Source organism: Protobothrops mucrosquamatus, unplaced genomic scaffold (genome assembly GCF_001527695.2).
Source record: "Protobothrops mucrosquamatus isolate PMUCROS unplaced genomic scaffold, P.Mucros_1.0 scaffold35, whole genome shotgun sequence".
NCBI lineage: Eukaryota > Metazoa > Chordata > Lepidosauria > Squamata > Viperidae > Protobothrops > Protobothrops mucrosquamatus.
The window spans coordinates 1,496,945-1,523,011 of NW_015386419.1; the positions used below are offsets into that span (position 1 = coordinate 1,496,945).

A 26,067-nucleotide genomic window follows, 5' to 3' on the forward strand; every position below is an offset into this window, starting at 1 on the left:
GGGATAATTTTTAATGATTTTAAAGTTTCAGGGGATTTTTAAGGATAATTTTAATTGATCGGCCTGTTTAAATATTTCTTTTTAATTCGGCTTTTAATTATTGTATTTGTATTGTAGTTTTTATGAGGCTGTTAGCCGCCCTGAGTCCCATGAGGAGAAGGGCGGGGTATAAATTAAATTATAAATAAAAATAAATAAAATTATAAGGGAGGTAAGGCACCTGCCGGAAAAGGGGAAAAAATGGCGGACAAAAAAAAATGGCAGACAAAAAAAATGGTGGACAGCCTTGCTTGGCGACCCCCGTGAAATGGTCGATCGACCCCAAATGGGGTCCCAACCCACAGGTTGAGAACCACTGGATTAGCGGAACTGACATTTCATTATTTGGTGTTGTATGTTTTGCAGATAACCATCAGCTCACAAACTTAGAATATTACGTATGATTCATTTTATAAAGTTTATAAACAGTGACTCAGTAAATGATGCGTAGTTGTTAGAACAGTGCTTATATAAACATTGAAAGACAAGTTATAGCTTATAGTATTTGAATAATATTATAGTGTTGTAACAACTGCTCATTTACTGAATCATTGTCTATAAATCATCTTGAGACTTCTATACACCTATCAGACTTCTTAATATCTATAAAGTACAGTTTGAGTATTTCTTGTGGTTTTCTGTTTCTTGACCTAATCTATCTTGAAGACCTGACAACACACTGGACAATCAAACCTATTGATTTTTCATTTAAAAAATGTTTATGCATTAGAACTGATAGTTCACTTGGAATGTGTGATGAGGCTTTTTCTTACCTTGGTGGACAAGGATTAGAAGAATGCAAATACGTTGAAGTGATCAAGGAAACCTTGGACAGACATCTTAGTAAAATCTGACATTTTTTGCTTGGCAAAAGTTTGACATAAAAATGTATAAAAAAATGTGACTGTAAGGCTCTTGTGAGGATGCAAGCCTAGAATGACTTGAATTGGATACCTAGACATGGGAGACATACCAGATTGGAGTTTAGCTCGCTGTGGGTTATTTATTTATTTATAGAAAGAGTACAGAGAAGAGCAACAAAGGGACTGGAGGCTAAAACATATAAGGAACGGTAGTTGGAATTGGGTATGTCTAGTTTAATGAAGAGAAGGACCAGGGGGGGACATGATAGCAGTGTTCCAATATCTCAGGGGTTGCCACAAAGAAGAGGGAGTCAAGCTATTCTCCAAAACACCTGAAGGCAGGACAAGAAGCAACGGGTGGAAACTAACCAAATAGAGAAGCAACCTAGAACTAAGGAGAAACTTCCTGACAGTTAGAACAATTAATCAGTGGAACAACCTGCCTCCAGAAGCTGTGAATGCTCCAACACTGGAAGTTTTTAAGAAGAGACTGGGCAGCCATTTGTCTGAAATGGTATAGTGTTCCCTGCCTGAGCAGGGGATTGGACTAGATGACCTCCAAGGTCCCTTCCAACTTTATTATTATCTTTGCCTTGCTTTTTCTCTGATTCTAGAATTAGAGATACATTTATAAAAAAAAAACAAAACAATTACTCATAATTATGTAAAACTGATTAAGCCAGCGGTTCTCAACCTATGGGTCGTGACCCCATTTCGGGTCGATCGACCATTTCACGGGGGTCGCCAAGCAAAGCTGTCCGCCATTTTTTTTCCCTTTTCCGGCGGGTGCCTTACCTCCCTTGAGCTTGGGCAGCTGGTGGTCGGCCTGCTCCGTCTCTGCCGCTTGCCAGCTACGCCTTGGCCGGCGCAGGGGGCGGAACCACGCATGCGTGGCGCTCCTGGGCAGGGAAAGTCCTCAACTTACGACCGGTTGGGTAGTCCTCGACTTACGACCGGTTTAGTCCTCGACTTACGGCCGGTTTAGTCCTCAATTTACGACCGGTTGGGGGTCGCAGCATTAAAAAGGTTGAGAACCACTGGATTAAGCTAAAAAAGCATTCTTTCTTATGTTCTCTTGAAAAACATTACAGGTAGTCCTCTACTTATGACTACAATTGAAACTGAAATTTTGTTCGCTGGGAAGATTTGCAAATTGCGATCACGTGACCACAAAACACTTCCAACTGTGAAAAAAATCAAGCCGGTTGCCAAGTGCCTGAATTGTGATCAGATGACTTGCAGGGGTGGTGCAGTGGTTATAACTAAGAGGACAGGGAAGCCGGAGACCATGAGTTCAATTCCCCTTTTAGTCATGAAAGTCAACTGGATGTCCCTTTGGGCCAGTCATTCTGTCTCAGCCCACCCCACCCCACAGGGTGGCTGTTGTGGGGAAAATAGAAAGAAGGTGTATTGGATGTATTCACCACCTTGACTTATTTCTAAACTAATAAAAGGCGGGATGCAAACAAATAAAAGCAAGCAAAAGCAAACTTCAAACTGTCATTAAATCAATCACTACCTTGTCAAAAGGAGAAAAAAAGAAAGAAAAGGGTCCTAATTACCAGAGGAAGGATCTTTAGAAATAGTGATTTCTCCAGACATACGATGTGCTTTCTTCCTTGCCCTGGCGGTATATTTTTTTAAAAAAAAAATCCACCTGAAATAATACCCTATCTTGGTTCTCTGCCCCAACTCCATAACATACATCTCACCTATTTCAGGACATGTTGGTTTTGCATTTCAATGTAAAAATAATCTTAAAATGAGATAAACCAGCCTTTTTCAACCTGGGTACGCTGTCAGTACTGGATGATGAAGGCTGGGGGTGATACCAATACAATGGGATAATGGCTATATGAAGGAACGCTGATGAAAGCCCTAGTTAGATTTTATGGAGGTGGAAACTTTGCACAAGAATGTCACTTTTGATAGTTGCTCTGTATTTCTTGTAATACTTGCTCTCCCCTAACAAGTACAGATGTAATAGCGGAAACTTTTTTTCCCTATCGCTGATATATCTGTGCTAAGGAAAGATGTAGCTGCCGTATTTGGAAAAAAGGAAATAGGTCAGATTTTTTAAAGGGTGGAAATTTGCATTCTTATATTCTCATATAAGATCAAAACTCCAGTTAGATTAAAAATTCATTGCTGTTCCCTACATCGAGAAAGAAATGCTTAGCAGTTGGTTGGGTAAAATCTCCTATAACAGGAAGCAATGGGCAACTTAATTTGCATAAGAAATATTAATCTGTACTTGGAACAATATATAATGTTCTTCCTCTTTTTCAGCGTGACGGAACTTCGTGATTTCTTTCTGGTAAACAACGTGACTTATTTGGCCCTGATATTTGATGAGGACAACTCCTTTTTGAGCAGAGAGGTGAATCTTAATTGATTGTTCAACATACACATCAGAGTCAGTATTATTATTGTTTATTAAATTTATATCCTGCTTCTCTACACAGAAAACATTTGAGGCCTCTAATATAAAATTAAAATAAAGACTTGAAATTGGATCAAAACTTAAAATACAGGTCGATAGCAATTAGTGTGAGTTCAAATAATACGATATTTGAATACCAGGTTGTCTTTAATGTGATCACATTAACGCAAGGCTATTGTAGTTGAGACTTACATATGTGCATTTGCAGTTGGGGTTTTAGACGCTGCCAATCTTTGTGTGTGCAAAATGGAGAAAAGAAAGATTCTGTCAGAAGAAAAGAGTACAAGTTTTTAAAAAGAGGCTTGTTAATACATTGGAGCAAAAATTTGATGTAATTGAACACATGAATGTGGTTGTGGCAATACTAAAATAGGATATATTGAAATACTCATAGAATTTTTTGTTTTTATTTTGCTTTTTGTAACTACTTTGTGTTTTTGTTAACCATAAATTTTAATCAAAAGTATGCTCTTTTTATCCTTTTTATAATATTTAATTATTGTTTAAAATTCTTCACTGTCTATTTCCATTGGGTTAGAACCAATTTCCATATTTTCCATAGAAATATCACTTTGAATAGTGCAAATTCAAATAATGTGACCACTTTTGGAATTCATTAACTGCACTAATTGAGACCCACTTGCAATCATTATCCAATTCAAACTGAGAAGTTCTGAATAAAGAGGAATGACACAGTCAAAAGAGTGGAGTCTGAATGTAATTCCAAAACGAGAACGTTCCACAGAGTAAAGACTAAGGGAGATGATCTTGAAAGAAATATGCAAGAGCTGTTATTTAGGTAAAAAAGGCTGAAACTTTCTCTAAGTCCTGGGAAGCAAGATGATCCTTAAAGTGACTCAGGTAAACACCTTGCTGATTCACTAAGGCAGGGGTCTTCAAACTTGGCCCTTTTATGATTTGTGGCACGCTGGCCGAGGAACTCTGGGAGTTGAAGTCCACAAGCCATAAAAGGGCCAAGTTTGAAGAACCCTGCCCTAAGGTATAAGGAGAGGAGGTAAAGCACAATCAGACTTGTAAAATATTGCTGCATTGTGCCTGGAAAATAATTGGCAACCAATTACAGCGTTTTCCATACAGGTGCAACAGGTGCAATGAGATTTAGATATTGGGTAACCATTAGCACCCCGTGTGCTATATTTTGCATTAAAATTTCAGGACACTTTTGAAGGCATTGCAGGCGTCAAATGAGTAATGGTCCCATTCCCTGTAACATTGGAATGACCTTTAATCAACCTGACCAGGAAACCTGCCCGAAGTGAGTTTTTAGGGCACGCTCTGATGCACAGATAAATAGGCTAATTAAACATTATTATGTTATTATAGACCTGTAACGTTTGTGGAAATAAATGAAAAGTATATTGGCTCTTCCTTCCTGTTCCTTCTTAAAAATCTTACATGGGTCAAGCACTGTGTGGGGATATGATCCCTTAGCAAATGTCTGACATATTAATCTAATCCCTGATACTGTCCACAATAACTATTATAGGGATATTTCCCCATCTCTACTGGTTAATTGTCCTGTGAAGTCTTTGGTGCATTCTGAGTTTGATTGTTGCTTGCAGATGTTTCATTACTTGACTAGGTAATATCAGTGCTAGTGAATGTGGGGTTTGTAAGACATGTAGTAGCTTGCCTGCCAGCATTGGTGGAGGTGTGATTTTCTCCTTGGTAGTTTTTACATACCATTTATTTATACACCATTCAAAAGAGTCCATAAAAATGCTAAAAAGGAAATAAAAAGAGCAGAGCGCATCCTCCCCAGCAGCCTGCACCCAGATAAGCAGGGATTAACCAGGCAAATATTCATGTAAAAAACAATACCCTAATCCAAAGTTCCCCAACTTTTCTGGCTTTGTTGACCAGGAGGGGTGGGGAGAGAGGAGATGATTCGGCGGGCATGCATGCTCACCCACCACTTCCGTGGCCTGGTCCTGAAAGGCTTAAGGCCCATAGTGAGCCATGGACCAAAGGTTGGGGACCCCTGCCCTAATCAAGGAACTACCAAGGACTAGTTGCTCCCCCAATACTGTACATAAATAGGGAGGAAATCCCACCCCCAGTAGCACTAATGATTTTATCTAGTTGGGTACTGAAATGTCTGCAAGCAAAACAACCAAGCTCAGAGAGCTCCAAAGGCCCCATAGTTTCACCTTGAACTATATATATTATCTTCTATTTGTCCTGTGTTAGGTTAAGTTAGTATTTCTGAGTTATTCAGGAAATATTTGTTTTACAGCTTTGGGGGTGCTTCCTCTTCCCTGGCTGTTGCTTATTTTATTAAAGGCAACTGCTATGCATATGTGCCCAGATATCATCTCTTGACAAGATGAAACTGAAGGAAGCAAATGGTATAGTTCACAGAACACGTTTTCTCAATATGACTAAACAAAGTAATCTTTAACTTCTAACTGGTTCATCTCCTGTGAAAGAATTTCATTTATGTAATCCACCCCCACAACCCACAGTGAAATCAAATGAAAGGAGGAAACTAGGGCAATACTTCTCCTTCTGCTGGTTAGCTTTTTTCATTCAAAGTGACTGGGACATCCCTTTTGCTTCTTCACAACAGTTACGTATGTATGGTAAATTAGAATATTATTTCTGTTTATAAACAGTATTTCCACTTAAACTAAACATGGATAACATTGACAATAGGATTTTGTGAATTTGCCCAGATTTTTGTTTTAATCTTTTTTGACAGACTAAGCGTGAACTTCTGATTTCAAATTAAGCAGAGAACATCAAAAAAAAGTCTTTAATGTAAAACCGAATGTACATGCGAAAGGATTTAAATTCCGATTCTTGCAACCCTGGCATGTGGTGGCAAAACAGAAGATTTCTCCTTGCATGAAAACGTGTGGATGAGCAGCCCCTGATTTCAGCTCCAAGCATCTTAGTTATTTCCCTCCCAATATCTCTTTTTAGCTGCCAGTTTTTCTAAAGATGGAAGAATCATTTGTTTCTGGAAAGAGGAGAAGGGGGAGCTGACTAATGGACAGCCATTATGCTGCCCTTCATAGTGCATGCCCGTGTTTTTATGTACCCTCTGGCTTTCTATGCCTATTTACCTCTCAAAGTCTGAACACAAAGACTTCTACCATAGGATAAAAAGTACCAGATTCAGTTTTGGCAGTAGAGGTATTGTATTATTCAGTATGCTTTACCATAGATCAGGACCCCAAGTGGCTCACCAAAAGTGATAGTAAAATCTTATGTGTATTATGACCATTACTGGGCTGTAACCCTCACCTAACATCTGAAGGTAAAATATAACCTTTAAATTGATGGTGCTCTCTGATGCAAATCAGTACAAAGGAGTTCCTGCATAAAAGAAGAGAAAAATAAACTATTTTTATAGATATGTTAGATAAAGTTGTTTGTTATTCTCAGTTCTTTGTTCTCAGTTCTTCTGAGTTTCCTCTTCATGGCCTACTGAGCACCTCTGGCTGCTTTATTCCCTTCAGTGAACTTTGGGATAAAAGAGGAAGCAAAGATAGTAGTTAATTGTCGCAAGTCTTAAAAGAAATAATAGGTTGTACCTATTGGCTGTTAGAAATATAAACACAAAGATTACGTTAAGAAACTTCAATTGTGTAATCATTACGCTGAGTATATGTAATGGTATTTTCCATTTCGGGATTCAAGGGAGACTTTGGCAATGGATATATCATTGCTAAAGAAATGATAATGGAACATTCCAAAGAATGTGTGTGCCTTTGATTAATCCACAAATATGTAACGCGACACTGTTTAGATGTGAATAACCTGAAAAGATTTCATTGGTAGCGGACCATGAGAATGAAGGAGAGCTGCAACAGAGTCTTTCAGAAGGTTAAATTTTCGATTAGAGGAGGGAGAAAGTAACTTCTTGCATCCAGCTGAGCAATATTGACTCGTGCCTTGTTTGATTCTAGGTAGCATTGGATATGTTTCAATATGAAAATATTGCAGTAAGGCGAGTCCTACAGAGCAATGAAGAGCTAGTGAAGCAGTTCAACATCACTACCTTTCCATCTGGCCTCCTTGTGACCAATAATGGTTCTTGCAGAAGCATCCCTGGGTGAGAAGTTATCATAGTCCTAAAAGCCTCCCTTTTCTCTTTTATCTAGTACTGTTGCTAAAATGCATAAATTCTCTGTCACCCCATGTTCATTCTCCTTGAGTTCAAGAATTCAGGCTCTTGTGACAATCCAGAGAGTTTCTGTGAGGACTTACTATCCAATTTACAATTTCTTTTAAATATGTTACAAAAATTGACTGTCTATTCTTAAATTTTGTTTCATAATTATTCATGTAAGGAATTTGCAGAATATTTATATTTTTGGAATTCTCAGACCAGTTCCTGTGTGAGGGATATTATTTAGAATTTATTTTTATTTTATTTTATTCTTACTTAGAAGGGGAGCTTATCAAATTTACAGATGACACCAAGCTGGGGGAAATTGCTAAGACTTTGGAAGATAGATTTAAAAATCAGAAGGATCTTGATGGGCTACAGCAATGGGTCCTATTCAATTAGATGTGGTTCAGTGGTGAGAAAAATAAGGTCCTACATTTCCACAGGAAAAACCAAATGCGCAGCCATAGAATAGGTAGTACCTGGCTCAACAATAGCAATAGAATGAACAAGGTGTCCTCGTGGACCACCACTTAAGTGTGAGCCAGCAGTGTGCTGCAGTTGTCCCAAAAAAAAATAAAAAATACAGTCCTAGGCTGCATCAACAGGGATAGCATCAAGTGATAGTACTGCTCTTTACTGTACTATGAACCCACACTTGGAATACATCAAGTTCTGGTAGCCACAAAAGAAAAAAAAAGATGCTAAGATCCTAGAAATAACGCAAAGAACAGCAGCAAAGATGATAAGGGGTCTGGAGGTTAAACCATATGATGAAGCATATGGTTAAGGGAACTATGTACAGTATGTTTAGTCTAACAAAAAGAGGGATTAGAGGAAATATGACAGCTGCCTTCCAGTACTTAAGGGCCAGTCACAGAGATGAGGGGATTGACTTATTCTCCAAAGTACTTGAGGGCAGGACAAAAAGCAATAGGTGGAAGCTTGTTAAAGAGAGAGCCTACCCGGAACTAAAGAGAAATTTCCTGATGGTGAGGGCAATTAACCAATGGAACAGCTTGCCTCCTGGAGTTATGGATGCTGGAGGTTTTCAAGAAAAAAATTGAACATCCATTTGTCCAGGATGGTATAAGAATCCTGGCAGAGGGTTGGACTACAAGACCTTCCAATCCTATGATTCTATGATTTAGGCATCTGCAAAAAACTTCAACAGGATAGATTTCTACAGAACTTCTGTGATCATTGTAGTAAGAGATCAGCCCTCTATATCCAGATTCATTATAATTCAGACAGCTGCATTGTCAAAACCTGTTTTCAGCCAACTGCTTGGACGTGCAAGTGTTTTCCTGTTATCCGGGTTGGGAATGATGGAAACTCCACTGATGGGAGGTTCTTATTATGTGTGAAGCAAAAATCCTGCATTTTTCTTTTGGGTGTTGCTCAAAAAGAGATCTTCTGGAATATAAAGGATTTATGTATGGAGGGTGTGGATATGGGATATGTCTTGCTAATTTCTTACTAAAGCATTGAGAGTGCTGTCATTCCAGAGAGGCACGCTGTGTTCCTCTCTTGTTATTACATCACACACACACACACACACACACACACATACACACAATTAGAATCCTCTAAGATAGCAATATCAAACCTGGTTCTGTCTAGATATGAGGAATTGTGCCTCCGATTACTATGATAAATTTTTGACTGCAGTCCTGTAGTTTAATCTAAGTCTCCCCCAAACTAGATTTGAGCAAATCATTTGTGGTGAACTCCTGTATCCTTTAATGTCATAATAGCAGATCTAGTATATATTGGATTTATGCCATCTGATCTATCCAATTTCTTGTCTTGTACATTCCTTCTTCCCCTTAATGATTTATGTACACTGACTTTTTTGTGGTTAGCTGCACATGTTAGGAGATTTCCTTTGGAGATAACATTTCATAATCCTGCACTAGTTATACTCTCTATCTAAAATAAACAGTTCTCACTTCCAATGCTGCAGTGTAATGTGTCAACACAAGTAAATTATTAATTCATTGTGAATCTTCTGAGAAGAAAGGTGATTCCCTAGTTGTGGAGCATTCAAATTTGAGCCACTATCTCTTGGCATAGTAGCTTGGAAGCTGAATTTTGAGGCATTTGTACATTTGTGCAAAACTAAATAGATATCAGAATTTTACCTTTTGATATACTCAGCAACTGTAAATTAAGTAAAGCTGAACAACTGAATTCTGAATTTTCAAACTAGAATGTGAAATTGATGTAAGGCCTATCAGATTTCATTGTAGTTGATTCATTCCATTCATCAGGAGGCCAACAGCTTTTAATTACCATCTGCAAAATTACAGCCCATAGAAAGACATAACTTAGCTGGTTGGCTCAACTTGTAAGTGTCCCAGCTGGTCACGAAGCACCAGTCTTCTTATTTCAAGTGGGACAATGAAAGGAATGGGAAATGGGCCATGCTTTTTTTTAATATTTTCTCTTTCCCACATTCTTCTTTATTTTTTCTTCTGGAGTTAAACTGCGATGATAAAATACTTAGAGCTCCTTTTCAGATTTCCCTGTAACTTTGAAAACTCTCTGAGAGCATGACACAACTAGGAAGGCCTCCACTGACTATAGTAGTGAACAAGAACATTTATATATAAAAAAAGTGTGCTGTTAGGTTTATGGAGCCAGGCTTTTAGGGGCTCAGGAAGTAGAATTAAATCCTTCAACTTCACGCAGTAGCAAATCCATAGTTTGTGCACGTTTTTCAGCTGTGGAAATAGCTGTGAGCATAGGACTTTGCTGCTTTCATCACTGCAACTTGTGCCCCCTTTAGACATAAGTGCAATTAAGAGATCTATGTGAATAGGGCAGGGTTTGCATTGCATCACTTTTGGCAGCATGCTGCCGTGCTCCCTTTAAGATGCTGCTGTGGTTTTATAGGGCACTGACTCTTTGTTTTCCAGGAAGGTAATTCCACATTGAACCCAGTAGAATTAGTGACTGAAAATTACTCATGTTTATATCGTAACTAAGCTATCCTAGTCCATCAGTATATGTATGTAACTGGCATAAACACTCTTTGGCATTAAGGTGGGCATCTCCAGGCCATGTACCTGATGCTTCAGAGGGCATTCAGTTCCATCCACAATTACTCATTTCCTTGATTTAGAAACAATTGCCTGATACTACCTTAATCTCACCAGGATACAGGCACAATGTACAGTATTGACCCCCTTCTAGTCTATTATTGCTGCTGGGCATTGCCCTAAGTCTTTCCACATTCTTTACCATGCCTTCCAATGCTTTACATAGATACAGTATTAAATAGCACCAAACTACTTTGTGATTTTCTCTGGCAAAATTATCAAGGAACTGAAAAATATTCATCCAGTGCTACCTTTTGTGATCAGCCCTGCAACTTGTAATACTCTGCCTAGTTTGCAGAAGGGAAGTTATATTTCACATTATTTGGAAACAAAGATAATTGAGTGTGGTCTTCTAAAAACCTGGCAAATGATCATCTGTGTTCTGACCTACCACCTCACATCCACCCAGCTGCTCGTCTCCTCCACATGCATTTCTAATTGCAGAAAAGTTCATTAGGAGCCAGACAATGGCTGGTTCTGAGATGCTGACAGAGAACAATGGAACCTGTGCTTGGACCCTCTGGTGAATTCCTGCTATTGAATAGTGCATTAAACAACAAGCAGATGGTCTCCCTCCTCCCCCTCCCCTACATCGCTCTTAGCAGATGATTGATGTCCACCTGGCAGTGAAGGCATTAGTGTGATGGGCAAAGGGGCATGTTGGCACTGTTGATTTCCTTAGCAAGAGGTTTACCAATGCGACGGCAATACTCACTCCTGGACCAGAGGGGAATAATTGGTGCATGTGAAATCTGTACGCTTTCTTCTGCAGTGAACTAGCTGGAGTGAGGTAACTGGCTCGCTGAGAGGCGGTCATCTTGCTTCTCTCCTGCCAGCTTCACCCAACAGGAGAGCCATTGTTTTCCTTGCTGCAGAACTGGCAGAGAAGAGAATTATTTGTGATGATGCCGACTCTTGGCCATCTGCTCGCAGAGAGCACCAGGCCGAGAAAACAGAGTATAAAGTGACTGTTCCTGGTTGTGCTTCCCTCAGGGATTTTTTTTTTTTTGCTGGTACCACTGCTTGCTGCACTAGCAAGCAGCTTTCTCTTAATTTGATGCTGCTTTGGGATGTGAGGGAAATTGACTTTGTCCAGCAAGGTTATTCAAAATTCTCTGTTTATATCCTAAGCCACCTGGTTTGTAGATAAAGGGGTGGCTGAGATTAGGCTTGTCTCTGTTTGAATCTCTCTATACCACGGGTGTCAAACTCACTGTGTCACGTGACATGTCGCGATGTATCGCAACTTTTTTTGCATTGCCGGAGCTGGGATGGGCACGGCCTCCGTATGATCAAACCAGCCTGCGGGCCAGCAGTTTGACACCCCTGCTCTATAGTATATTTCTGATTTCAAAGGGAATCAGATGAATGACAGAGAGAGCGAGAGAGAGAGCTAGGAGAATGGAAAAGAAACCCATGGACCCACCCATTTAGGCTATTGAATTCAGTTAATAATAATATTCACAATCTTTCCTGACAGCTCTTTCTTTAAATTCAGCTGACCAGATTCTAAGTGGTGCCCAGTTATAAGTCAATGTCATCCTATCAAATATGAAGCTCTAGAATACAATCTATATTTCTCTGATATTTATTAAGTACAATCCATTTGCTGAACATTAAACAGAAATGAAATGTGGATAATTTCATCTGTACATGTGGTACCAGTAGGAAATAATAATATACTGACTAGCTTCATAATTAAGTCACAGACATCCAGAGTACAGGATTGTTCTTTAATTTGTGCTAAACTGTGTGTGTGGGGGGGGAAGTGGATCTGGCAGTTTATATAAAGGATATTCCATTTTTTGTCTTCTAAATTAATTATGTAGCAAAGGCAATAAAGTGAAAGTGAATTGTTCTAATTTGGGATGAATCTGCTTGGCTTGCTCTATCCTGTTATAGCTTGTTTCCAAGGCCCATTTATTTTAAGTGTTTGCAAATACTGTATTACCTGTTTTCCAACATGGTGATATAATAATAATTTTCATTTAATATTCCATTCCTATCCTGCCTTTCCCCTTTAATCATGAGACTTATCTAGAGATAGATTATTCCAATAGCATGGACCTAATCCATATCTGAGTTTGACAAACCATTTTCAAAAGAAAAGAAAGATTATCAATAATAATAATAATAATAATAATAATAATAATAATAATAATAATAATAATAATAATAATAATAATAATAATAATAATAATAATAATAAAGTTGGAAGGGACCTTGGAGGTCATCGAGTCCAACCCCCAGGCAGGAAACCCTATACCATTTCAGACAAATGGCTGTCCAGTCTCTTCTTAAAAACTTGCAGTGTCGGAGCATTCACCGCTTCTGGAGGCAGATTGTTCCATTAGTTAATTGTTCTAACTGTCAGGAAGTTTCTCCTTAGTTCTAGGTTGCTTTTCTCCTTGATCAGTTTCAATCCATTGCTTCTTGTCCTGCCTTCAGGCGCCTTGGAGAATAGCTTGACTCCCTCTTCTTTGTGGCAGCCCCTGAGATGTTGGAACACTGCTATCATGTCCCCCCTCGTCCTTCTCTTTGTTAAACTAGACATACCCAATTCCAGCAACCGTTCCTTATAGGTTTTAGCCTTCAGTCCCCTAATAATCTTTGTTGCTCTTCTCTGTACTCTTTCTAGAGTCTCAGCAACTTTTTTACATCGTGGTGACCAAAACTGGATGCAGTATTCCAAGTGTGGCCTTACCAAGACATTGTAAAGTGGTATTAATACTTCACGTGATCTTGATTCTATCCCTCTGTTAATGCAGCCCAGCACTGTGTTGGCTTTTTTGGCAGCTGCAGCACACTGCTGGCTCATATTTAAGTGATTGTCCACTAGGACTCCGAGGTCCCTCTCACAGTTACTACTATTGAGCAAGGTACCCTCTATATAGTTACATGGGATCTTATCACTGGAAATCAGACTACCAAGATATTAAACATAGTTATGAATAACAGCTGTGAATGCAGAAAAAGTGTACAGCTTAGGGAGAGCTTATTGGTGTGTGCTTTCTGAAATTTTTAATCAGTTAGAATTAGCATGTGGAACTGATATGGGGAATAGTTGTGAGGTGAGCTATCTATTAAAAATGTGATAAATAACTAAATAAAACAGAGAAGTCTAAGTTAGCCAGTTAAGCAGTTGGAGAAAAAAATATGGGACTATGTTTCTATATATGATCTTTGCAGCAAGACATTTCTACGCACAAAGATGAAAAGACTTACAGATTCCTACAATGAAAGAATGGATAGTGAAGTCAGTGGAATGGGCTGAAATGATTAAATTAACTTCATTGATTAAAGAAAAGTCTTTGTCTAATTTTGTTTTTACATGGAAACTACTTCTTGCTAGAAACTGAAAAAAATCCTACTTTAATTTTGGGATTTGACAATTAGAAATGTTTACGATTATAGACATACTATTATTGAATTTTAACATCAGGAGGTTAATATATTTTATATTTGTAACTGTATCAAAGAAAGTTGGAAGCTATTCTTTCTTTTCATTTTTCTTTATTTTTAGCACCTTCCCTTCCCCTATCTTTTTCCTTCTTAATAATTTGTTTTTTACATTTTACTTTTCATACAAATTGAATACAGTATATAGCATATCTGGTAATAATGTGTATTGTAACAGGTAAAGCAGCAAATGGTCTATGGCATACCTATTTGAAATTTACTAGTGCAAAGTATTACATCTCTTTATTAACAGTATATACTCATTTGTGTATTTTGATGCTTAAAGAGAATTGACAGTTCAGTTTTCTCTTTTGTAATATATCTGTGGCTATGTGACCACACAGAAACGGAAGATAGTAACTAGAAAGGACACAAGTACATATTGTTAAAGTTTGTCTCCATTTATGCTTCCTTCCAGGCACGCGGATTGGAGATCCCAGTATACTAATTTTCTGCGGAACTTATCTGGAGTCTTTAGACGAGATATTTTCATACCAACGGTGTCCCCCACTGCACAGTCAACAATGGCTTTTACAGTTTGGAAGGTGGCAGACCAGTGAGTGCCAGCTTCCCTGGGTGGTTTAATGTTTCTTCTTTCCGAGTGCTGTTTCAGATGTTCTCACAATATAAGTTAAAACTGGTCAATCTCGCCATTCATTAGTTATGAGGAGTAGGGTATCCAGCCTGCCCTCCACAATCTTATAAACAAAAAGGGGGCTAGCAGATGCAAGAGCTATACATCATGGATGTACAGTGCTTTGCATCCAAAGTGGAAAAGTTACTTTAGAGGTAGCATTGGAATGTTCTCTGCACCTTTCAACACCTCCTTTAAAAAGTTACATCTTTTCCTGTGTTGGCACAGTAGGCATGCATCTCTGGAAAATCTATGTTTAAGCTAACAGCATGTTATGACAAATGTGCCACATCATTTTGGCACCTCATTAATGCCAGTGCATATTTTCTTGGGACTGAAGTTGCTGTGCCAGCCCAGGAAAAGGTGCAGCATTTTGAAAGAGGTCATGACAAGTTGCAGTGAAATCTTAACATGTAAACACCTTTTTTTTGGCTTTGAAGCCAGGTAGCTGCACATCACTGTTATACTTGCATGCATACTCATCACCTGTTCCCTTTCAAGGTAAGCTACTTAATGTGGAATGTAGAAAGGGAGTAAGCCAAAGAAATTAAATCATGAGCTTAGAAAAAGGAAACAAAATAAAGCTCAGTTTAGTTCACAACAATATCCTCTCTATACTTTTCTGTGATGGCAACTGTCTTTGCTTCTGCTATGTCCTTTCAGAGTTTGATATACTGACTTTTTTTCTTTAAATTTCTTACTTCTCTCTAAGGACCTCAGCAACTCCAAACACCCTTCCTCTTTGTCTTTCATAGATTTGCTTTATGATTTGATTTCTTATTCATTCTTCCTATATGACCAAACCATTTCAATGTACTTTCATACATATTCAATTTCATAGTCAGCACTCCTATTGCACTCATTCATTCTTGACTCTTTTTTCTTGTTTTACCACCATATTTCTTAAATACCACTTTCTTACTGCATCCAACTTAACTTTTATGTTCTCTTGACATAATGAACTCCCACTACCTTATACAAAAGCAGAAGCATGTTTTTAATACATAGTCATAGTCATTCTTGCTTCTTTCAACAGTCATTTTTCACCACAGACCACTAAGATTCTACCAGTATTCAATATTTCTCCATCCCTTTTCCCTTCTTAGGTGGCTATTGTGTCAAAAATACATACATTCATTTACTTGCTCTAGTTCTTTGGCATTTATCTATAATTGTTCATTCTCTCTTTCCTGTCAAACACATCTTACGTTATTTTCAGATCCATATTCCTTGTTGCATCACACTATTTATCTAAAAATTTAGTCTTTATTAGCTTTTGGACTTAGTACTTTTCCGTTTTGTGTACTTCCAGCCCATTTGCACTGTGCATTAACAATAACTGAAGAGAGCTGCATTGAACCAAGTTTCCAAATATTACAGATCTTAAGACTAAGATCAGTACAAAATATTACAAATAAAAGTCACAATATAAAATAGCAGCTCCACATAATTTTCAAGTTTGACTGAACATGACAATTCAATTTGCTTCATTTTTGGAAGCCTCATCAAAGTTCTCCACGAGATCTGGAACTTCTTCATCATCATCATCTTCTCCAGTAGCAAGAGGTGCTTTTCCATCCACAGATTGTTTTGGTAGAGCTTCTGCCAGTCTCCTCAAACTTGTCAAAATATCAGCGCCAAGTTGGTTTAAGATGCTAGGCAACATTTCAATCAGCTGCTTTGTCTCAGCATGGCCTGTGATTGTAAAAGTGTTAGCACCTAGTGAAGCTTGAACTTTAGGATTGTTGAAGTGAATTACAGCACCTTGGTTAGTGAACATGTTGACCTCTTCAATCCCAGATATGTTATTTACACCCAATTTCTTTAAGGAAAACTGAAACAGCTGTAGCTGTTCTGTGAACCACCTTCTTCTTTCTATGAGCAGTACCCTTCCCACCGATGCGCACTTGGGCCTGTAGTTTAGCTAATTTTTCTTGATACATGATTGTTTCTTTCATCTAAGGGGAAAAAAAGGCAAAGGGGAGGATTAGATGGGCAGAGAGCCGCACCGCTTCAGTGCTGGCGGGATTAAAGAGGACGCTCAAATGAGCCTGGCCCTGCTCAGCTCAGCCTACCTACTATTTATCTAAAGTTCACTGCAAATTCATTCTAGGTCTTGGCCAACAGAACGGCATCATCTGTGCATGAAAGAACACAGAAGTTTATGTCCCTGTTCACCATATTGTTAGTGTCACTACAAGCATTCCTTATACACATTGGCAAACCAAATGGATATTATACACCCAGGTCTCACTTTCTGCTCAATGCTAAACCATTTAGTAAGCGTTCTGTTTGTATCCACACAATTTATTTACTTTTCCCCCCCTTATTCTGGTTAGTTTCCAGCCTTCAATTCCATTTTCATACAAAACATTCCATACTTCAAACCCATTCACTTTTATCAGTTTCTCCAAAATCAACAAATGTACAATAAATGTTCTCGCAAACAGCACAGGATCTGTCATTTAAGAATTTTGCAAAGAATGTCTTAATACTGAAATCATTCTTCTGTTCAGCTGTGATTGAGTAGGGTTTTGATGAAATTTCAATTTGGGATTAATTTTAATCAAAATCCTACTCTGGACAGATAATTCGTAGAAAAGCCATTCCTGCATTTTAGAGCATATTTGGACATAGGTGGACAAAATACATGATTGAATGCAGCTCTACAAAAGTATGCACATAAAAACTGAAAGCTGGAGAGAACTGTTTCTTGAGAGAATATCCTGTTACGTTATTCTACTCATTCTCAAAGCACATTTGTACATAGACATTAAAATGGTGCTCTCTGGGGAAAGTAATTAGCTCTTCTTTCTTTTGTTCAAAATAGTTTTCATATTACTTGGAAGTCAAGCTAGATTATCTGATGTCATGGAATGAGCTACACATTCATAGTGGATTTCACTGACACCAGCTCCAATTATAATCTGGCAAGAAATCTTTAAAAACAGTAAATAATTTGGGGAGGAATAAAACAGTGATTGATACAAAGCATGAGGGCAAGACACTTAAGTATTAAAAGAAATAGAAGCTTAGTTCAAGTTGTAATTTGAAGGGGGTCCAGTCAGAGGAAATTAAATTATGGAAGTCTATTATGTGCAGGAGACTCACATTTGTGGATTTTTGGTTTTAGCAAAGAATGTGGATGTCAGTGCAAATTTATAGAAAGTAATCTCAAGAGAGATAGTGGAGGATAAAGTCTCATTTCTTTTTCCAAAGAAAATGGTTACCAGTTCAATAGCCACAGCTCAAGCTAGCTTTATGCATCTCTGAACTCTGTTGACAACTAGTGGGTCAGATAGTGCCAAAGGAGGTGTGAGATTACATCCTAGAATTGCCATTTTATGTTGTGTCAGTTATTGATATATTTTCCCCTTTTTTGGTTAATATTTGTGCCACAGGAAAAAGATATACATGGCTGATGTAGAATCTGCAGTACTTTATACCCTAAGGAGAGAGGCTGCAGTATTCTCCAACCTTGAGGGAGAGCAACTCTCCACTTTGAAGGACTTCTTGTCTGTTTTGGTCCAGGTGAGTGATGTGACACCTTTCGACCTGAGAGACTTTCCAAACAATTCCTCTCTCTTGCTGCTCTCTCCCCTTTTACATACAGGTGGTATTCAAATTACCACCATTTGTTCAGCAATTGTTTGAAATCAGTGTGACGTTAAACAAATGGCAGTTACACCTGGTCTCCCAAATTAAGGCCATTGCAGCCCCCCTGCTGTCATGTGATTAAATTTTGGGCACATGGCAACCTACTTGCGTTTATGATTGCAGGGGCACTTCAGCACCCTCTATCTGCCTAACCACCACCCCCATCTCACCCATTTTGGCTGTCCTGCACTCACTGGCCTTGTCACCTCTGCTAGCCTTGCCACGCAGGCTGACTTTTGCCCTTTTCTTCCTGCCACTGTTGATAAGGCGCACCAGGCCTGGCTCTTCTCAAGCGGGCTGCTGTCTGTGCCAGGACTATTTTTTGAGTTTGTGCCGGCCCCTTGTCCAAATTCTGTTTGAGCTTCTCTCAGGAATGGCAGGGCCAGCAAGCGCAGGGCAGTAAGGCCATAGAGATGGAGTGTAAGGCAGCCAAACAGGAAGAGAAGTGAGGGAAGACAGGTTGATGGGGGTAGTTGAAGAGAAGACAGTCTCTTACCAAAGTATGGCCTGGAGAGACCACATTGGGAATGGTTTGAATTGGGGTAGGTCTTTGGCTAACAACTAGCTAACCAAATATTATTTGGTTAATGAGAGCAACTGGGATTGCTGGGATCGCCATCACTAAGCAATGCGGTCATGAGACATTAGGCTTTACAACTGCACCACTTAGTGATGGAAATGGGCGGCAAATAAATTTAATAAATAAATAATAAAATAAAATTTGAGTCCCAATTGCCATCATATCTTGAGGACTACCTCTATATATTTGCTTTTTTATAATCTTACCAGTAACTCTGCCTTTTTAAACATAGATGAAAATGTTTCATTTGGAGAGCAAGTTCAGTCTTAAAAGTCATCCATAAGCTGTTAATATGCTCCTTTCTCTAGACAAAAATCATAATTCCCCCATTAATAAAATACTGGTTCTGAATAACCCTGTTTCTTGAGGCCGTTTACTTTTTAGAGTATTAGAGAATTTTGTGTAGCATCTCTGTGAATTTGGCTTCACTTCATTGTGTTTCCTGAACTGTGCTCATAACCCTGCAAATGGACAATTCTGCAAAAGCAATAAAAAGAGTTTTATTACTAAATATTTTTTAAACGTTTAGTTTTAAACGTTTAGTTTACAAACTAATTGCTATGGTGGACGAGGCCAGTCACATAATATTGACAGGAGACCAATTCATGGAGTTGCTCTCCAAGTCCTGTTTTAGCCTTTTCAGGATATTCCCTATCACTTCAGTTGACCTGTCTTTTTCTGGGCACGTGGCCATGCTCCTAGAGAAAGCATGGAGTTACTGCCCTATCATTTTCATTTTCTAAGAATATCTCCAGGATTGTTGGAGAAGAGTAGGCAGAGCTGAGGGGTGGAGTTAAGCATGTCATCAGTTTAGAATCCTTGAGTTGCCACAAGCATTCTAAATCCATTGCCTCCTGAATTCCATTGACCCTTATCAGGTGCCTATTTAGTGTTGAACTTTGGTTGACCAGATTCTGGTATATAGGCTTGAATAAGCTGCAATGGTCCTGATTCTTTGCGCCCGACAAGGATTTATGCATTCTTGGAAATAAAGATTATGCTTAAGGCTGCGACTTCATTTTCCAGCATGTAGTTTCCTGTGTATGCTTTTTCTTTAAATAGCACGTTTTAAAAATCTGTGTCAGCCAAAATCTCTGTAGGCAACACATTGAGAAATGAGGGCATAATATTTGTGGTTTCGACTCAATATAAAGTTTTGTTTCTCTCTTGAATATCTATACTTTATTTTAGTTGCATGTCAGGATTTCGCTGAATACCATTTTTTTAAACCTTTTTTTTCACTCCTCACTTTTTAGAATAACTTCATTTAACAAAAAAAAAAGAGCTGTCTAATAGTTTTGAACAATTGGAGAAGATAATTGGTTTTTCCAACTTTAACATGGCCCCAACTAATACTGTTTGATCTTAAACAAAACTAAGCAGGGAGGTCCACCAGAAATCCCAAGGGTCTAGATTAGAGAAATCCCAAGGGTCTAGATTAGAGAAGTCCAAAATTATCCTGAAAGAAGGCAATGGCAAATCACTTGTGTATTGTTGCCAAGAAAATTACATGGACAGAGTCCTCAGGAGCTGAGCTGGATTTAGGACAGTCAGATTAAATGGTAATATTGTATAAGATTTATTATCTCATTTCAAAGCACTTCTCTTATCTACTTACCCAACTTTTTCTACAATCCATTTCCTCAGAATGGCTGATATAAATCAGTGAATTTCTTTCCCTTTCCAAACAATGGCAGAGAAAAATTGATCATGATTAATTCATGCGTTAAAAAGTAAAGCAATTGTATACAAAAAGCATACTTGTGCCTCCATATAGTCTGAATCTTTAAATCTCAGTTCTCTGTAAATTGGAATAATAATGCTGATAGGCCAATCTATAATGAAAGAACTATTCAAGTTCCGAATTTTCATTTCTGACTACCAGTACCTTATACAATTTATTTTAAATTTACTCCTATTCTTGTATGTTTGATCAAGCATAAAACTGGGAAAAAAGATTCAAGCATTAGCAGAACATCACATTTGAAGATCTGCTTTGACTTCCTGTAAGTTTTAATGCAGTGTTTCTCAACCATGGCAGGTTGAAGATGTGTGACTTCAATTTCCAAAATTCCTCAGCCAGAATGAGGAATAGCTTGACTGACTGGGGAATTCTGGGGGTTGAAGTCCATACATCTTCAAGTTGCCAAGTTTGAAAAACATTCTTCTAATGACTTCTAAGACAGGGCTTTTCAACCTTTTCACCCATTGTACCACTTTTAGGATATGGCAACATCCGAATACCACCAGTTGTCTACAAGGTGTCAAAAACTTGATGACACCCCCCCCAAAAGGAAAAAAGTGATAAAGTACAGGTAGTCCTCGACTTACAACAGTTCACTTAGTGACTGTTCGAAGTTACAATGGCACTGAAAAAAGTGCCCCCCAAGCCACAACCGAGCAAGACACCTGCCTGCCCGCACGGCGGCGCTCTTCCTCCTGTCCGAGGTTTTCATTGTTTTGAGCATTTCTGTTGAGGATTGGCAGTGGAGGTGGGGGGGTGTTTGGTTTTTATTTCCCCCCCCCCCCCGTCTGCTGGGTGGTTGCAGCAGGTTTTGGTCACTTCACATGACCCTGGGACACTGTGACCATCATAAATATGAATCAGTTGCCAAGCATCTGAATGTAAATCACAAGACCCTGGAGAGGCTGCAACATTCCAGCTGATTGGTGCTTTTTCTGGGCTCAGCAGAAGCACCAGGATCAGCGCCGAGCTCCAGCTGGAGCCTGGTGCTGATCCTGGTACTTCCACTGAGCCCTGACAGCCCCGAAGAAGCGCCAATCAGCTGGAAAACGGCACTGATCCTGGTGCTTCCGCGGAGCCCTGACAGCCCTGCAGCTCCAGCCATCTCTCGCTCAGGCTTGTGCGGTGCTGCCACCGGTTCAGCTCATTCCCCTCCCTCGCTACCACTTTTCTAGGATGGTCGCGTACCACCTGCCAGGTGCCAATGTACCACTGGTTGAAAAGCCCTGTTCTAAGATATACCTGCTGCTTCTGTAATGTGGATATCAAGGGAAATGCCTAAATGTGTTTACAAGGCTTGAGTATAGGTTCCAAAAAAATATTATTATTTTTTTTGCTAAACTCTAATTCTTATTGTGAGAGGAGAGGAATATTGTTAGTTTATATGGATATCAAATTTATCTGCCTGGCCAGGGATTTTCATCATTTGAAACTGTACAAATCTTGGTTGGATATAAGTGTTAATAAGACATGCTCTCTGATGTATCAGATTTCCTATATTCACGGGGGCAAAACCTCCCAGTGTGACTGGGAGATTATTAAATCTGTCCTTCAAGATTGCCAAAGGAAAGGTCTTAAAAACAAGAAAAGGCCAGTAGTATTTAGGTAATTTGCAGGGTAGTAATTTCGGCTTTCTCTAATACTTCTGTATGACTGAGCTCACACACTGTAACTTTGTAGCCTGAGTCCACTATTAATTACCACCTTGATTCTTATTTCCCTTTGGCCTGTATACATTAAAAATGCTCACCAAGTCAGAATTATATGTAATTTTTGGTTTTAATTGTAGCATAAACTTTGGTCAACCAGTGTTTTAGCTTCTGAAAGAACCCGTTGCGTACTTTCTTTTTTCGCCATAACCAATTTACCTTTGAAAAAGCACAGTCAGTGCTGTATCTGGTGTGAGGTGTGCTGCTAGATTCAGGCCACAAGGTGGAGAAGTCTGACTAAGTTCCAGCTACTTAACTCATTATTAGCTAGAGAGAAGTTCCCTGAGGATGGGGCTCCGGCACAAGGCACAAGTCCAAAAGCTCGGGAGACAAAACCTCTGGTCCAGATTGGATCCTGTAACTCATTATTTCCTTGGTCTTTTTCTTGCTAGGTTTTTCCTTTCATTTACATTCCTTGGAATTTGGCTTCTCTATATCCAAAATAAAACTAAAGCTTTGGAAGTCTGTATTTTTTTTTCTCTCTCTCTAGAAGGTCCAAGATCTCAACAGGCTTCCTGCAGCCTAGGCATGCTGACTGTACTATGTTAGAAAGATAGATCTGTGTCACTCTGATTCTCCATAAAGCATGTCTGGCTGTACATTCAAATGAGCTAGTGTGTAATCTTCAGATAGAAGAGAAATTTTTGGTTCACTTCAACTCTCTGTGTGCTCATTTTTAAAGAAATAATCAAAGAAAAATCTCTCTTTCATCAACATCCATTGCTGATTTACTTCAGTTGCCACCCTGCCATTTAATACTGCTTACATTTTCTCATTGAGAAGCAAAACAGGTATTTTCCTTTTGTACATCCTCTCAATCAGTTTTCTTGTTTTCTCTGAACTTGCTCTCCTCCTCCAGTCAACCTGTCATTTGCCTGGCTTTCTTCTAGTGACATGGCTTTTTCTGCTATGTTTCTCTCCCCCCCCCCCAAGTTGGAGCATATAGCTCTTTGATCCCTCTCCTCCTCCCTGGAGTGCTTGTGGTTTTAAAGTGCTGATGCTAATCGGATTTGAGATGACTTATTGTCAAAGTAGCTTTCTGTGATCCTTGGAGACTATTTTGGACTTAGAGTCAAGATCTGGATCTTGGCTGTAAGCCCATAGGGACTGACTTGTTTGCTACTGCGGCATCTTGAACACCACTCAAAAAAAGCCCCTCTTAGTATTAGCAAGTAGTGGGCTGGATTTGAGAGGAATGCCATATAGCCCATTGGAAGACAAGAGATGAACTACTGAATTTACAAGGCAACTAGCTATTCCCTGTTTTCAATGCCCCTTTTTCAAGTGCTTTCAAGATCTGCCACCAATAACTGGACGGACAGTGCACGGCTTTTTCAACAGAGTTGGAGCTATATAGGAAACAAGGGTATGGTTTTGGCTCAAGTTACTAATTCTTGCTGACTTGTGATCTCTGTGTGATTGGACCGACAGATGTTCTTGCATTTGGCGTTAACAACATTAAGCTTTTGGTGCTAAAGAATGTCAGGGTCTGTGCCAATAACTCTTTGCAGCAACAGTTCATGGTTGTAACTGAATATTTTTCACACTGCTTTGAGCTTTATGTGTGCCAGCTAATATATTTCTTATAGTTTGAGTAAGATGGCACTGATTAGTGGTATCTCAGTGATTCTGTTGTAATAGAAAGATTGCTACAAGGTTTAGACTTCAATTGTCTATCGTGGCTTAAACTGGCTTGTCAGTCTTTAGTCTGATGAAGGCTAATGGGTCTTAGATTATTTCCTCTTAACATGCTTACAGCTTCTATCAGAACTCTGGATGGTTTCTGGAATAATATGTTTTGCACAATAAATATGAGCCTGGCTAAATATTCTATTTTATATTTGTTGAACTCGAAATGCCTGGATGAATTCCATTCTCTCTCTCCTCCACTAGGGAAAAGGGTCATATTATGTGGTTGATTACTCTTGTATCTGCATATGTCCTACTTGTAGCAGAGGTGTTTCTCCCTAAATTAATGTAACATTGTTTTTGTAGTTTTTTTAAGAAACTGAATTTGGCATGCCATCCAATATACTCTGTGTAGCCACACCAAGATACCATGCACCTATGCTTCAAAGCTCGACTCCATCTACACCTTAATCTTTTTCTTTCTATTCTTATTTTTATATCAGCATTTTGCTGGGCGGTTAGTAGTCAAGAATTACCTTTACAACCTGGATTTGTGGCTGAGACCAAAGACAAACATTTCACGGAGTGAATGGGAGGACGCTCTAAGGAACAAAAAGGAGGTGGGTTAATTGAACAAGGAAATGTTTGAAGTGGAGGCCAGATTTACTGATTAAGTCCGATTGAACTCAGTTATCTAGATTCTATCCAGAGATTCAGCTAATGTTTTTTTTTTAAAAAAAAAACCCCACAAGATATTGATAGTATTTGTTTCCAAAGCTACAAGCTCCATGTGTAACTTGCTAAATGTCATCATTATCATATATTATGGAGCTGTCCCAAGATATAAATGTATTGCAAATATATTTGAATTTCATTAGTTTATATTATGAATAGTGTAAATATTTTCTGTGATCCACAGACTGTTTTGTTTAAGTGGTTTGTTTTTTTTAAAAAAAGCAGATTCTGCCTTCGTTGTTATTGAATAGTTTAGAAAATATGGAATTAGTGCTTTTAATGAACTTCATGTTAATAGAGTGCAATTCTTGCATTTATTGGGTACATTTATTGAGAACTGAACAATGTTCATAATAGTTTAGGATTATAATTAAGGCAGAGTATTTTGCTGTATTGTTTTTCTTGGCAGGAATCCTTTTTAATGTTGTTTACCTCTGTTTTATTTTGTGTACCATAAAAATTACTCTCCAAACTATTGGTATGCAAGTGGCCAGGATGATGTAGAGGTGAAAGTGTTGTAATGACATTGAGCAGATCCAAGTTCAGATCCACCTTCTGCACAGAAGCTTCTGGACAACACTGGGCCAGGCACACACTCTCAGCCCAGCCCATCTCACACAGTTGTTGTTCTGGGGAAAAATAAAAGGAAGTTCTATAACAGCGTGTGAATGAAGGGAGAAATATAAATCTAAGAAATAATTAAATTCAGTTAAAGCATGGGAAAAGTCCTTATTGCTGTATCCCCACTGAGGCAGATAATGGTCACTTTGACTGTTATTTTACTATTTTAATGTTTTTCATGCTGCTCACCACCCAGAATTATTTGTGTGGGATGGGTGGTGAGAATGAATGAATGAATGAATGAATGAATGAATTTATTAATGGGACGATACAAAAACAGTGGGCAGCCCCTGTTCAATCTGTGTTTTTGCCAAAAAAATTTGGTAGGGGGGAAAAAGGACAAATCCTTTTTGTCCACGGTTGACACTGGATCCACGGTTGACACTGGACGACCAGTTGTCGGCCGTGACCAGGGGAGCGTTTTATCAGGTTCGCCTGATCCGCCAGTTGCGGCCGTTTCTGGACCGGGACGCCTTACGCACGGTCACTCATGCCCTTGTGACTTCCCGCCTAGACTACTGCAATGCTCTCTACATGGGGCTTCCCTTGAGGAGCACCCGGAGGCTCCAGCTAGTCCAAAATGCGGCCGCGCGGGCGGTGTTGGGAGGGACTCGTCACTCCCACGTCACGCCGCTTCTGCGCGAGCTGCATTGGCTGCCGGTAGCCTTCCGGGTGCGCTTCAAGGTGTTGATTATTATCTTTAAAGCGCTCC

At 39.0% G+C, this 26,067-nt stretch overlaps 1 protein-coding gene and 1 pseudogene across 1 annotated transcript in view; one reads left to right on the forward strand and one right to left on the reverse strand.

The window, feature by feature from the left end:
- The window catches only part of QSOX1 (quiescin sulfhydryl oxidase 1), a 76,914-nt gene that overhangs the window by 32,676 nt on the left and 18,171 nt on the right, over nucleotides 1-26,067 (forward strand). The window contains exons 5-9 of the mRNA XM_015811270.1: nucleotides 3,192-3,282; nucleotides 7,281-7,426; nucleotides 14,465-14,602; nucleotides 18,082-18,211; nucleotides 24,503-24,619. Of these exons, the coding sequence (XP_015666756.1) occupies nucleotides 3,192-3,282; nucleotides 7,281-7,426; nucleotides 14,465-14,602; nucleotides 18,082-18,211; nucleotides 24,503-24,619 (622 nt within the window). The remainder of the gene's footprint in view (nucleotides 1-3,191; nucleotides 3,283-7,280; nucleotides 7,427-14,464; nucleotides 14,603-18,081; nucleotides 18,212-24,502; nucleotides 24,620-26,067) is intronic.
- On the reverse strand, nucleotides 15,937-16,638 carry LOC107283377 (annotated as a pseudogene).